The sequence below is a fragment of the Chelonoidis abingdonii genome, chromosome 7, assembly GCF_003597395.2.
Source record: "Chelonoidis abingdonii isolate Lonesome George chromosome 7, CheloAbing_2.0, whole genome shotgun sequence".
NCBI classification, from domain to species: Eukaryota; Metazoa; Chordata; order Testudines; family Testudinidae; genus Chelonoidis; species Chelonoidis abingdonii.
The window spans coordinates 38,944,752-38,958,619 of record NC_133775.1 but is presented as its reverse complement, the minus strand read 5'-3'; the positions used below and the strand labels follow the sequence as shown (position 1 = coordinate 38,958,619).

The following is a 13,868-nucleotide window of genomic DNA, read 5'->3' as shown; positions in this document are numbered from 1 at the left end:
TTGTTGTAACTGGGTTGGATGAGTGTCAGACTGGTTAAAGAAACAGTTTGCTGTGTAGACATGGCTGGAATATTGAATCTATATAAAACTTTTAAAATAAAATGTAAACACTTTATATAGTACTGCATAAACTTAACATTGAATCATTGTCCATGTAGGTCCTACACTAGGTATCTATTGCATGCGAAATCAGAATCTTTGAACAGCAATGTGCATTGGAACTGTGCCTGTCCTCGTGCCTTCCCCATCTGAGGGCAGAGCAGTCGTATCCATCCCTCTTTAAGTGCTTGGCAGTTTGCATCACTGCGATTGTTATAGTGGATTCAAAGCTCTCAGGCTTGAACTCCCTGTTCATTGGGCAATGGACTCATTCCCTGCAGAGACAGAAATATAGCCATTCTTTGTTCTGTTTGAGCAGAAGCCCTGTGTTTGACAGTTGGACTATCTGCTTTTCAAGACTGAGAAAATCCAGGGTCAGTTGGCTATTATTATTACTACTTCTGGAGCAGTCTGAGGGGCACTTCAGACCCAGAACAGGTACAAGGCTCCAAAATAGGACCTTCTACCTCTGAGTCCCAGTCAGTCAGCACTTCTGTAGCCAGAATGCAACTCAAGACCAGTACCAGTAAGAGATCTGACAAGCCATCCACAACTGCCAGAAATCAGCTTGGCACCAAAGGCTGGTACTGCCTCCAAGGTAAGATAGATTGGTTCAGTGTTTCAAACATATTTCCAGGCATCCATCTATATCTTGATCTAAATATACTCACAGGTCTCATGAAGTCCCCCTTTAAACTCCTCTGAATGTTCTCTCACTACCTTATTCTCAGATCGCTTTTTTTGGTGGCCATTACGTAAGCCAGATGGGTGAGTGAACTTCTGTCCCTTGTGGCTCATCCCCCTCCCTTATACTGTTTCAGTGACATGCCAAACACTGCCTGGACCCAGCTTTGAGATCAGATGCCAAATTGGGAAAGGCATTGTTTAGTGAGTGAGCTAGGAACACTCATTCCCACCTTCCAGCTGAGATACTGCTGGCCAGTGAGTTAGAATGAGATCCACATGGAAAATTAATTGAAGAAAGAACTGTTACTTAGTTGGCAGTAACTGTGGTTCTTATGTTTTGTCTGAGTAGCTCCCACAAGCACCTTCCGTTCTTGCTCTTTTGGAGTCTCCTCTAGATGAAAATCAGGATTAGCGAGAAACTGGAGGGATTGTTGTGGCTGCCCTGCCATTTGTACCCCCCATTTGAGGGCACATGCTGGATACAGGCATGATCCCAACAGACACAGCTGTTCAGATTAGTCTTGCATACCTACAGTGGTATGCACCATGGATTACAATATTTCAAAAGTACCAGACTTACTGCAAAGTAAGTAACCATTACATTGCTATTGTGTTTACCATAAAAACATCAATGCAGGTGCTAAAACAAGTATTTGAGATGTCTTTTAGGGTGCTGCTGCTTCAGTCAATCTCTTTGAAGGGCCTTTATTTTAGGCCCTTAAGTATATTATGAGTAAGCTTTACTACATCAAAAACAAGCTTACAAAATTAGGTAAGTGTTAAATTTTTCTATTTTAAGCATGATTCCATTTTCTTTTGGTTAGTGGTGAGAATTTGGGATTGGAATTGAAGTATTTAAAGAAGAGAGAAGACAGCATTCCTTTACGAGGTCTCAGCCAAAATACATTTAACTCCTCAGGTAGGAATGGCAGTAGTTCCATGAAAGTAAACAAATCTTATTTCAAAATGCTTTCTGCTTTAAGAAGGTGCTACTTGTACCCCCTAGAAGTTAATAGTATTTCCCCCTATTTGCAGAGTATCCGAAATCCTCCACATCAACAAAAACACCAACTTCATCAAAACCCGGAGTACAGTCTACAGCCTCTGCTTACTTCCCTGGAGTGCAAACATAATCATTAGATGAAATCTTTTATATTACCAACTATGGAAGATTTTGGATGGCTTTTAATTAAGATACTAAATACAATTACCCCTTAAAATGTCAAAGTAACCATGTAAAATGAGTTAACTTTACCTTACATTTGTATAATATTTAGCTTTTGTGAAGAAAGCAAGATGATTTACATAGATATCAGTATACAATTCCAACCAGAAGAGTAAAAGATGGAGGGGAAAATTAACTAGTTTAGTCACATGCTACAAAAGGATTGTTTAGAAATGACCATTTATAAAATGAGGCAAAGCCTTTAAAAAAAAAGTTTATAAATGGTTATGGAGCACCAAGAACCACATAGGAGTTTGTGTAGTAAACAACCTATTTTAATCTTTCCCCTTGCCAGAAATCCACAACTCATGATATTGCTAATAGTTCTATCATTATGCTGAAACTCAGGTCCTGCTTGGAGTTTCTCCTTAAAAATACCTAGTAACTTTAGGATCTTGCTCCTGGAAAGTGCACAGCAACCTCAGCAATCGCTGAAGTCAGTGGTAATTGTGCTGGGCAGTTTCCTAGTATAGGAAACTTCTTTTCCCAAGTTATGCCTATATCTGTTTGGAGTTTTAATCTAATTTTTGGTTTCTATACTGAGACATGTTTGTATAGCATTTTGAACTTCTCTGGACTCCTTACCCTGACACAAGTGTTGATTTAGGGGCTATCAGTGTAATGACCCAGGTCAGCTAAGACCAGGAGGTGCATTGTGAAAATCCTGTACAAGGAGAATATAGTCTGGATCAACATTATGCTACTAGTCACACTGCATGTATGGATGAACTATACACTCTGGCATTCATTTCTGGAGAACGGTTTTGTAAGATGCAGCGGGATGTGGAGTATATTTCATTGGCCTGTCCACTGAGGTGACCTGCCACCAGTGGAACATTGTTTCCTGTCAGGGTATGGCTATCCTGCAGTCTCAGGGTGCGGTTGCAGTCCAAGTAGACATACCTGCACTAGCTTTACTGTACCTAGTTCAAATAAGAGCAGTGAAACTGCTTCACTTTGGACTAGCTCCACAAGTAATTACTCAGGATTCTGGGCAGGCCTGTACAGCCTAGACTGAAGCACCTGTTACTGCAGCACCTTCACTGTTCCAGTACCCAAACTGGCTAGACTGGGGATGTCTGCTTGAGTTATAATCACAACATGTAATTGCAAGTATAGGCATATCTTCCAAAACTCAGTTACAAGAATGTAAGGGTTGAAGGAGTGAGCACACTGCTTCTGGCCTAGGACTCCTGCAAATTTCTTAAACTGGAAGCATGTTAAATTTCATAAATATAAGAGCTGAAGCATTGTGGGATCACTCATGTTCCTAATAGAGACATTTCCTAGCTTTAAAATTACGCAGGACATTTATTTAATATAGGTTTCAGATGGTTGCTTTCTTAAACCAACTACTTTTACATATGTGAATGTGTGTGCAGATTTTCATCTGGTGGATCAATAGTCAAATATTTAAATTAGCTACTTAATGAGATCCTAAATACTTACCTTAGTGAAAGCACACAATTGAGTTATGGCTATAAATTTCACATCTTGTCACAGACTCTGCTTATTTTTCTCTCTCTCCATAGCAGATGATTCCACATATAATGGGCTAGTTTGTAATACATTGGAAATTACAACTAAGTAGCTGAACTGTCTTGTTCCAGTAGTTTTATGAAGCAGTAATTAGAACATCTGGAAACTTCCATATTCTATTACTGTAATCAAAGATGCCTGCACTGGTGACTACAGTGGTGTACAGAACAAGAAAAACTAACTGTACTTACCACTTACGTTGTAGCACGAGTCCACCAATGAGCCCGAGCCCAAGCCCAAGTCTGTGTTCTTCCACTGAGAGTCCCAGTGAAGACTGAGAAAGCCAGTTACATGGAATTGAAGTAAATTTTTCTCTGCATCTTATATGAACCATATTCTAATATCAAACTAGTCATTTTAAAAAGGACAGCACACTTGTAGGGAATTTTCCAATAATATCTTGGACTCAATTTATGCCCGTAGCTCTTACAATTCTGTAATACATTGTATCAATCTACTCCTCTTTCCCTTAATGTTTGAGTGGCTAATCGTCCTAAATTTTGCACATTACTGTCCAAATGTATATAAACATTTTAGAGTATAAAGTTTGTATATTTGTTTATAATCAATTTGTATTTGTGTGTATATGGAGTTGCTTTTAGAAATGTATGTTAATGGAAATTAAAATGGTTTCAGTAAAAATGTTTCTGGTCAGCTGCAGTTAAGTGGAAACATTAGGGGGAGAGAGGTTTCACTCAAATATTTTAAAACCAGAAGTAGAGCAAAGTTAACTTCACTACAGTCAAGACCAGTAATTGGTACTATTTTGCCAGACAACTTCATGGCCCACTTATCAAGTTGCATAGTCCAAAACTTTGGGATTTATAAAAGCTTCTCAGAACATGTAATTGAATATTTTTATAAAATGACTAAATACACTTTCACACAATGCAGTAGTATTAGAAATCAGTATGAAACTTAAACTGGGGACTAGATCCTTCAAAGAAACTTAAATGGTGTGGTACCTTGCTGCCCAGTGGAATTCAGAGCCTGGCATCCAGGCATCCTAGACAATGCATAGGGAAAGTTCTACATCTTAAGCACCTGTCAGCTAAGCAAGATTAAGTTACTGTCACTGTTTGGTGGTGGTATTTACTTGAAAGGGGGTGGTACAGGATGGCCATGACAAATTCTCACATTATCCCACTCCAGTCTTTAAGACTTTAAAAAACCCAAAACACTTACCTGTTAGCAACTATGCAGGCATCTTGCTCCTGGGTCTATTTAGTAGCAGCTTAGTAGCAATTTAAATGAGTAAACAGTACATTAGTAAAGTATTCTGCTGGAGGCTCTCTTTTAAAAAGGTAGAAGGAACTTCTAGGGGTAAAAAAAACCTACATGCATAAAATCTGGAGGACAGGGTGTTGTGATCATGCAGCCTGAAAAGTTACACAAAGAGGCCAAACTTGGCTAATGCACTACAGCCTGAGTCCATGTATTTGCATTTGGCCAGAGCTACACTCATATGTAAGACTTTTTTAATAATCACTTGTACACAGATAGAATGTAATCACTGAAATTGACTCCTCTGTTAAAGAGGCAGGTATTTTAACAGTGAAAGTAAGAGCATGGCTGGCTGTTTTGTCAGTCCTTCCTTTCCTGCATATGGCTCTGATCCTACTGCTAAAGGTGATACCAGCTCAAGCCCTACCTATAATTCATTTAGTAAAGAGCTGGTTTAAGCAGACTTGAAGACTGTCTCTCTGCTGTTTCCTGTATTCAATCTTAGTCATACAGTATTCATCTGTGTACTAGATAACATTGTTTGAGTCTAGTAATTCCAAGCCAGACACCGCAATTTTCATCTGACTGGACTCTGCTTTACCTCAACACATTAAAATGCTGTTCTCTTTCAAGTGTTATCATATTTGATTATTATTGATAATGAAGTTAACTTCACACCATCTGCTATTGTGGCAAAGACATCAATGACTTCTAACAATTAGTTTAGGTTAAACTTTGCTAAAAGTTGCTGCTTGACAATACTTTCTACCTCTCCTTCTTCTGTCAAAGATTACTGGTAACTCCTTTTGCAGTGCTGTAGTCCAAGGGGAAAAGATACTTCTGAATATAAGTCCATCTTTTAATCAGAAGTAGCCTGCTTCAGGTATGTGGCCCATTAATTCAGTGGTAAATGACTTAATACCAAGTAAGTTTAAAATTAGGCTTTTTACTTAATTTTATTCAGTAACATTCTTTTAGATGTTGCATGACAAGATGGGTGCAAGAATGAGAAAATGAAACATTAAGAAAAGAGGTATGCCAGTAACATTCACTGAATATATTTTAAGTTGCTCTAAAGTTAGTCCATGAGTAAGTTTTGATTTGGGCAACATTAGTACTTCTCAAAAGATAAACAATCAATTCTAATTGATTGAATGTATTAGTTTGCCCTTTTTTGCAGGGGAAAGATACATTTTGAATAAAACAAGATAATCAGTCAATGACAGGATCTTTTACTACATCCTGATTTGAGAAACAAGGTAAGTCCAGTCATTCCCCTCTAATATCCATAGATATGTTCCCTATGGCAAGTAAATGAGAGTTGCAGCGCGCCCACCCTCACTCCTCTGATGGTATAACTGGGAACTTGTATCCAGTGAATACCTTCCATCACAGGGGTGGGCAAACTACAGCCAAGGCACCACATCAGCCCTTCAGACATTTTAATCCAGCCCATAAACTCCCACCAGGGAGCAGGGTTGGGGGGCATGCCATGGCTCTGCACAGCTCCTAGAAGCAGAGGCATGTCCCTCCTCCAGCTACTACACATAGGAGCAGCCAGGGGTCTTCACATGCTTCACTTGGAACCATGGCCAACAGGAGCTGCAGGGGTGGTGCCTACAGACAGGGCAGTGCACAGAGCCATCTGACTGCTTCTCTGCATAGAAACCAGAGGGGGAACATACCTCAAGCAGCTCCTGGAAGCAGTGGCAAGTGCCACCTGGAACCTGCACCCCAAACTCTTCATTTTTGGCCCCAGCCCCAATTTCAGGAGCATTCATAGCCTACCATACAAATTTCCATACCCAGATGTGGCCCTTGGGCCAAAAAGTTTGCCCATCCCTATCAGCTCAGAGTTGATTTTATTGCTACTTTTTTCAAAACACACAGGCCCAGCTGTACGTTTTACAGCATCAGAATAAGTATTCATAGGATAGGTGCATCACACTTTGTTTAGAGCTAACCTGATTTAAGGTATAAACAGCTTGTTAATGTCAATGACAAGTTCAAAATTAAACGAAGTAGAGCCCTGCAGGAGGAAAATTTTTTTTTTTTTTTTTTTAAGTAACAGCAGGGAATCTCTTACAGCATCTAAGCTTTTTGTGGATGGGAGCAGGATAAAAAATGCAGGACCAGGTGGGAGTGGGTTGCAGGGCAGGCCAAGAGTGGGATTAAAAATGTCCCATGCAGCGCTCTACTTGGCAATAGATTGCCCATTAGTTTCTTGCTGATTTAACACAATACCACTATTAAGAAAAAGCTTTTCATGAAAATTTTGCCATACTGGGACAAAAGTTATTACAGGTATATGAGAATGAAAAGGATAAAATTCACACAATTTACCTACAATTGGTATCTGTCTGTTGAATCAAATTACATTCAAAGCACTAAGGAACCCAAAAACTTGACAGGAAGTGAGAAAGCAATATTAAGGCTACAATACATTCAGCAGGCTACAAGACACATTACAGAATTCAGATACAGACAATCTATGGTTTGAACTGATTTCAAAGACAATTTAAAAATTCATTAAAATATTCATTTATTAAACAATATATTTACAAATCTTTAGCTCTGTCAACCATGGTGAATGTTCAAAGTTAAAAAACCAGTAAGCAGTAACCACAACATTTTAAACTATACCTTATGCACAATTTATACAAAGGAATACTTGTTTAAATAATACAACTGGACACAAAATATACACATTTTTAGAGAAATTCACATCAGTAACTATAAAGCTCTCTCTCCTGTACTAGAGCCCTGAAAATTTAGGACTAAAACATTAGCTCTGTAAAAGTAAAAAGTTACTAGCCAGTCCTGAAAGGCCACTATATAGCACACGGACATTTTCAAGGCTATCAGCTTATATTTCAGTTTGTGTATTCAAGTTTTGAGGTCCTTATAATTACACAAACATCAGAAATAGTGGTATAAACTGTATCTGAGAAAGCAGAGTTTTAGAGCCCATATTAAAATCTTGTAGGCTCAAAAGATCCACTAATCTAAATACTAACTGTTTGTTCAGCAAGTGTGCTCACCACATGATTTTGTATTAGCAGAAACTTAAAATAAAACCTCCTATACAGTGATTTTAAAATGAAACCAATTCACTTTTTCCTTACTTGAGTGCATTTACATTAAGGCTTTGTACTATCTGACCCAAAATTTTACAACATAAAATGAATGGGTCCACAAATATGCTAGTATGTCTCATTGAGACTTAGCATGAAGTGAATTAAAGCTTTACACCTTAAGGAAATGGACACAGGGACACATGCTGATACCTTGAATATGTTTTCCTTTTTGTCTCAGAACTAGGATGAAAAGGTTAAATTATATTAATAGTATGAGACCAGTGCTTAGTTTCTTCTTTTTAAAAGCAAGTTAATTTAATTGTAACGTCTTTGGAGAAATTTCCAGTTCCTGTCTGTAGTTCCTACAAATTTCATGCAGAAAGATACATTTTTTAAGATACTGTTAAGAAATTACATTTTTTATGTAAATGGAATGTATATCCAGAACTGGAAACAAGACCTATGAAATATAAAAACGTTTTTCTGGATTTTGTCATCATACATTTGTGTCTTGCAATAAAGGTTCTTTGGCCTCACCAGGGGCCTGTGGACTGTGTGGATTACCATGACCACCACTGTGTTTTTTCCAATTGCTGGACCGTACATTTAGATTGGTGTGTTCAGGAATAAATAAGGCAACAAGCAAAGCCAACAGCACAGAGCATGCTCCAAACAAGAAAGGGGGTCCAGGAATTATGGAGTTCTGAAAATAACAAAAACACTTATTTTCTAGGAGGAACTGTTAAGTAAATCCATAGTTCACAGACACTAGTTGGTCCACATCAGGCTCTGTACTTAATAACAAAAAAACATATTTTATGCTTTCATTAGTTTAGGGCAGAATACTCTCTTATGAGTGGGCTATTTCAATACCCAGCCCTAGTAAACCTTATTCATAGGTGAAGGATAGTCATTCGCAAAGGCTGAGGGAGGAAATCCAGAAGAGGAGAAACCTGTTAGACGAGTTTCTCTTTGGGTGTTTTTTAAACTGCAGAATTCTCTTTAAACTTCACAGGAAGTGTGCCACTACCTAGTGTCTTACCTGCCAGAAATACAGACTTATAGAATCATACAGTTGAACTGCTATTTCCAGCCCTGTAATTAAAACTCACTGTAGCTACCAGATGAAGTACAGGGCTAGTCTTCACTGCCCTGTTATTAGCCTGGGGTAAAACTCAAGCTCTGTCCCAAGCCCAGCTCCTTTCAAATACACACAAATCTCTAGCTTGCCAACCCATCAACATTAACAGCCACATTTAAACAAGAAAAGCCAAGGTACTAACTACTATTTAAAAAGTTAACCAAGACTGTGAATTAAACAGAAAATACAAAAGCAGAAGACTACCCTCCTTCACCCTTCTATATTCTGTTGCAGACATTACAATGGTGCAGTGTTCACAGACCTAGACACTGTAAGAAGTCATTTAACTATACAAAAGGGACTATGATCTAACTCACTTTGCTTATTTTTCGTCTCACCCAGAAAGTTACTTTATTTACAGGATTTCATTCTATGGTTTTACTCTTTTCATTCATGCGCTCATGTGATTTGAGCATTAATACTTCAAGTAAATTGAGTAAACCAACCTCTCCCCCCGCCCCGCCCCAGGCAAGTGTAAACAAAGGACAATATCTTCAAGCTTTGTCTTTCACCACACCATCAAAAAGACTGGCTGACTTGTAGACTTAGGCTATGGCTACATTAGAAATTTCAAAGCAAAGTGTGAGTGTAGTCAAAGCCGCAGGGCTGGGAGAGAGCTCTCCCAGCGCTGCTTGTAAACCACATCCCTTATGGGTGTAGCGTGCAGCGCTGGGAGCCCCACTCCCAGCGCTGCCGCCCTGATTACACTGACACTTTACAGCGCTGCATCTTGCAGCGCTCAGGGGGGTGTTTTTTCACACCCCTGAGCGCGAAAGTTGCAGCGCTGTAAAGTGCCAGTGTAGCCAAGCCCTTATTTTGAAGCAGTAAGTTTTAGATAAATTATTTTTCAAAGTAAACTATAGCTGGAAGGACCAGAAATGGCACTCAAGTTGCTTTCAAGAAATGAAGAAGTAGTGCATAGGCTGGTATCTATGACCATAATGGCAATTTATGCCTCCTTTTAGGCAGATGCATATCGACAGACCAAAACATTTTCCAATGTCAGATAAAGAGTAGAAAGTGGCAAGGACAAGAACTGTGCCACAAGAAAGTATGAAAAGAGCAAAGCATATTCAGCTTTTTAGTGTCCAGTTTAAATCATGTGTTTTTAAATATTCAATAGACTTAAGATACAATTCTGGGCACGTTAGTACCAGAAAAAAATATTTACAAGTTTAAGAAAATTTAGAGAAAAGCGGAAGTTAACAGGCAAGAGAGACCAGCATACAAGGAAAGAATGAAGAGATGTGTAAACTTGGTCAGAAGATGGAGAATAGGAAAGTGTTTAAAAACATGAACCAACGGGGTTCTTTTTAGGATGATCCAAAGGAGCAATGGGATTGATTAGTCACTGGAAAATTTAGGCTCAATATCAAGAGGATTGTCTTAATTGCAAGAGTTATTAGACACATCAAGAGTCTCACAATAGAAATGGTTAGAGAAGTCCCTTTGCTCGATTCATTTAAAGCTGGACTGTCTAATGCACTGTAGAATGTGTCACAGGGCAGCAAGATGAACTAGAGTATCCAATTTATTTCCCCCACCCCCTTCCCAAGGTCTAGCACAGAGGTTCTCAAACTGTGGTCCATGAACCACCAGTGGCCCGCAAGCTCCATTCAGGTGGCCCATGGATAGTTCCTTCTAAGATGCATGCCTGGGTGGCCGCACACAAAAGAATGAAGGGCCATCCACCTAATCAGTGGAGTCATGCAGGCATGACTCCACTAATTAGGTGCCTGAACCTTGGAGAAGATGCACATGTAAGGTGAGGTGGTGGCCTTGGGGGAGAGGGGGGAAAATAGGGGGTAGGTGGGAGGGGGAATTTGGGACATGCAGGGCTGCGATGGCCAGAGAAAGAGGCAACTTTCCCCTCAGGGGCTGCTGCGACAGGGGAGAGACCTCCCTCCCTCCCAGCCACAGCTTGGGGGCTGCGGTGAGAGAGGGCACAGCCAGCACACCAGAAAGGTAAGACTACTGATATTAAAATATGGAGGTTTTTTTTTTTTTTTTAATATAGCACTTTTATCCAAAGTGCTTTACAATAGTTAGCTAATGGTATGAACAACATTTGGAAAGATCATTAAGTGGTCTGCTGAGACCCTCAGCAATTTTCAAGTGGTCTGCAGGAAAAAATAAAGAAGTTTGAAACCACTGGTCTAGAATTTATCTTTGCTGCATTTCTTATAACTTATAAATAAACAGGAACAATACCTGTTGCGAATGGTGTTGTGTGGCCACGTTACCTCCCAATTCAGTTTCAGTCACTGGGAGTTCATTCAATTCTACATGGAATATGTAGAATATAAAACCATAAAGTGCTGGTCCCAAACCATTACACAATCCTCGAATTCCTGTTATCATCCCTTGAACAACACCTAAAGAAAAAGGCATTCCATAAAATTAGATGTGTATACAATGAAGACTGTTTAAAATGCTTTTTGGCAATTGTCTAACATGCAATCGGACCCGATTCACTTTTTCCCCCATGCTGGTGTAAACTAAGAGTAACTTCACTAAAATCAATTGAGATACACCTCTGTAAGACTGATGTGAGAGGAGAATCATGCCTACACCAGAACCAAAACAATGAGGAACATTGGGCAAGACAAACTATGTTTTAGTCAGAGCACAGCATTTCCTATGCCATACTGACCAAAAGACTATCAAATCTGGTATGTTGTCTCTGACAGCTATCTATGCTTCAGCGAAAAGCAAAAACATTACTGGGGCTCCAAGACACTACAGTAATAATAAATAAATGCACTTGAAGAATTGAGTAAATCCATGCATGGTGGGAGAGAAGAATTGAAATGATCAGCTGATGTACTGAATCAAAAGGAGTAGTGATGTAGTATTATGCTACCTTCAATGCATGGGTTTTCCCCAGGGGCGAAAGTAACTTAAAGGACTTACCGGTACACTGGAATCCTGAGCAGGGGCATGGCCTCAACCAGAAGAGATGGGGCCTTTCAAGATTTAAAGGCCCTGGGGCTCTGACTGTGGCCGGGAGCCCCAGGGCCTTTAAAATCACCCTGGAGCTACCCGCTGCAGAGGAAGCTGGGAGCTCAGGGGCGAATTAAAGGGCCCAAGGCTCTGGCCACTGCAGAGCTCCAAGCCCTTTAAATCACTGTGGGAGCCCAGCTGCTGGAGCTCCGGCAGCGCTTTAAAGGGCCCGGGGCTCCCTGCAGCGGCTGGAGCCCTGGGCCCTTTAAATCACTGCCGTGGAAGCCAGTCCAACCTGGCACAGCATACTGGCTCTTGCCGGTACGCTGTACCAGACTGGCTTACATTCACCTCTGGTTTTCCCTATGCTAGAGGCACTCATTATTCATCTACCTTGTTTAAAGAGGATAGCCCAGCTGCCTCCAAACAGTCCACAGGCCTTTGAGAACTACCACTCATCTACAGTGAAGTTAAAACTACACTAATGTTTCTCATTTACATTAACATACTGTTATGTTAGCTAATTTGTCCTGTAAACTAGCATGGAGGTTAAGGATAATCTTTGAGTACCAGTAAGACAGCATTGATACATCTGATGCTAAGGAGGTCAGAACAGTCCTAGTCTGAACATTCCTTAAAATTAACAACAAGACCTATGAAACATACCCTGTTGATCAGCATCAGCAGTTCGTGAAACTAGTGCACTTACTGCTGGGAACGTAATACTAGACATTGCTGCAACAGCCCCTGCTGCCCACATCATCCTGAAAAACATAAGTGTTAAGAGAAAAATCAAGATAAGAATTCTGAATTTCTACCTTCCATATACCTCTAACTTAAAAGTTTAGAAAGAACTGCACACGCTCCCCATGCAACAGAGAAGTCACAAGTTAATTATTGCTGGATTTCATACCTATCAATTATTCTGAGTTTAACAAATGGTGTAAAATAATTTAAGATATGATTAGAAAAGTCCCCAGTCCTTGAAAAATCCTGATGCTTGCTGGGAAGCATTGATCATGTATTTTGTAAACTCTCCTCCCAAATTAAGAGGAGGTGAACATCCAAAAAGTGAATGTAAGTTAGTTTTTCCCCATTAGGTCATTGGTATGTTAGCATGTATAAAGGGTGCAATCATGGGGGGGAGGGGAAGAGACCGGGGGAGTGCTACAATTGATGTAAGCTGACATATTGACAAGTCGATGCAGTCTACTACAAACAAAACAAACCAAGAAAATCTGACTGTTAGAGAAAAGAGGACAAAGCATTTCTCAATGTTGTTTGGTGTCCATAGATGGAAAATATCCATGAACAATTTTTGGTCTTATGAAGACTATTGGCACAAGAGATTGACATTGTTTAGGTCAATCATCCAGCACAATACCAAATTCTTGGTTTGGGATGGTTCACCAGACAGTGTTTCTTTGACTGCACCAAGTATAAACCAATTACATCTTTAAAAAAAAAAATAAAAGTTTCCATCTTAAAAAGGACACGTTGCCTATAACAGCTCATGTGAAACTGATGCATGTAAAAAACAAAACAAAAAAAAAAAGCCTTTGTGAATGTCTCTTTATTAAGTAGGAAGTAATTTAAAATCTTAGTATTAACTTAGTATCAACTAAAATGAAATATACGTACCAAGGCTCCGAGCCAAAACCATACCATGCAAGCTGTAATATTTGAAATCCCAGACCCAGTAAGATGGTGTTTTTATTTCCAATGGACCGCATAAGTAAACTCAAAACTACTGTCTGATGGGAAAAAGAATGTAATATTTTAATTGTGACTACTCATATTATACAGCAATACATATAAAATGTGTACTTTGCTTCTGTCAAAACTAGTAAAGTTCTATGATGTAGTATTTTCTAGACAGAGACTGAAACACATAATAAAGGAGAGAGATGCGTGAAGAGATTGTTACCTTGCT

At 39.5% G+C, this 13,868-nt stretch overlaps 2 protein-coding genes across 7 annotated transcripts in view; one reads left to right on the top strand and one right to left on the bottom strand.

Moving 5' to 3' along the window:
* The window catches only part of SASS6 (SAS-6 centriolar assembly protein), a 30,772-nt gene extending 26,580 nt beyond the window's left edge, over positions 1–4,192 (top strand). Inside the window, exons 16-17 of the mRNA XM_032804937.2 lie at positions 1,611–1,705; positions 1,822–4,192. Coding sequence (XP_032660828.1) covers positions 1,611–1,705; positions 1,822–1,919 — 193 coding nt within the window. The 3' untranslated portion in view covers positions 1,920–4,192. The remainder of the gene's footprint in view (positions 1–1,610; positions 1,706–1,821) is intronic.
* Positions 1–13,868, bottom strand: part of MFSD14A (major facilitator superfamily domain containing 14A) — a 187,379-nt gene that overhangs the window by 159,114 nt on the left and 14,397 nt on the right. For 3 of the 6 annotated variants that reach the window (XM_032804933.2, XM_032804934.2, XM_075067829.1), the window contains 4 exons: positions 13,577–13,689; positions 12,602–12,699; positions 11,204–11,367; positions 7,300–8,554 (listed from right to left, as the gene is read on the bottom strand). In XM_032804933.2, coding sequence (XP_032660824.1) covers positions 8,348–8,554; positions 11,204–11,367; positions 12,602–12,699; positions 13,577–13,689 — 582 coding nt within the window. In that variant the 3' untranslated portion in view covers positions 7,300–8,347. Of the gene's footprint in view, positions 1–7,299; positions 8,555–10,995; positions 11,113–11,203; positions 11,368–12,601; positions 12,700–13,576; positions 13,690–13,868 lie in introns of those variants that run through there. The other 3 variants (XR_012656254.1, XM_075067828.1, XM_032804936.2) reach the window with 3 other exon arrangements.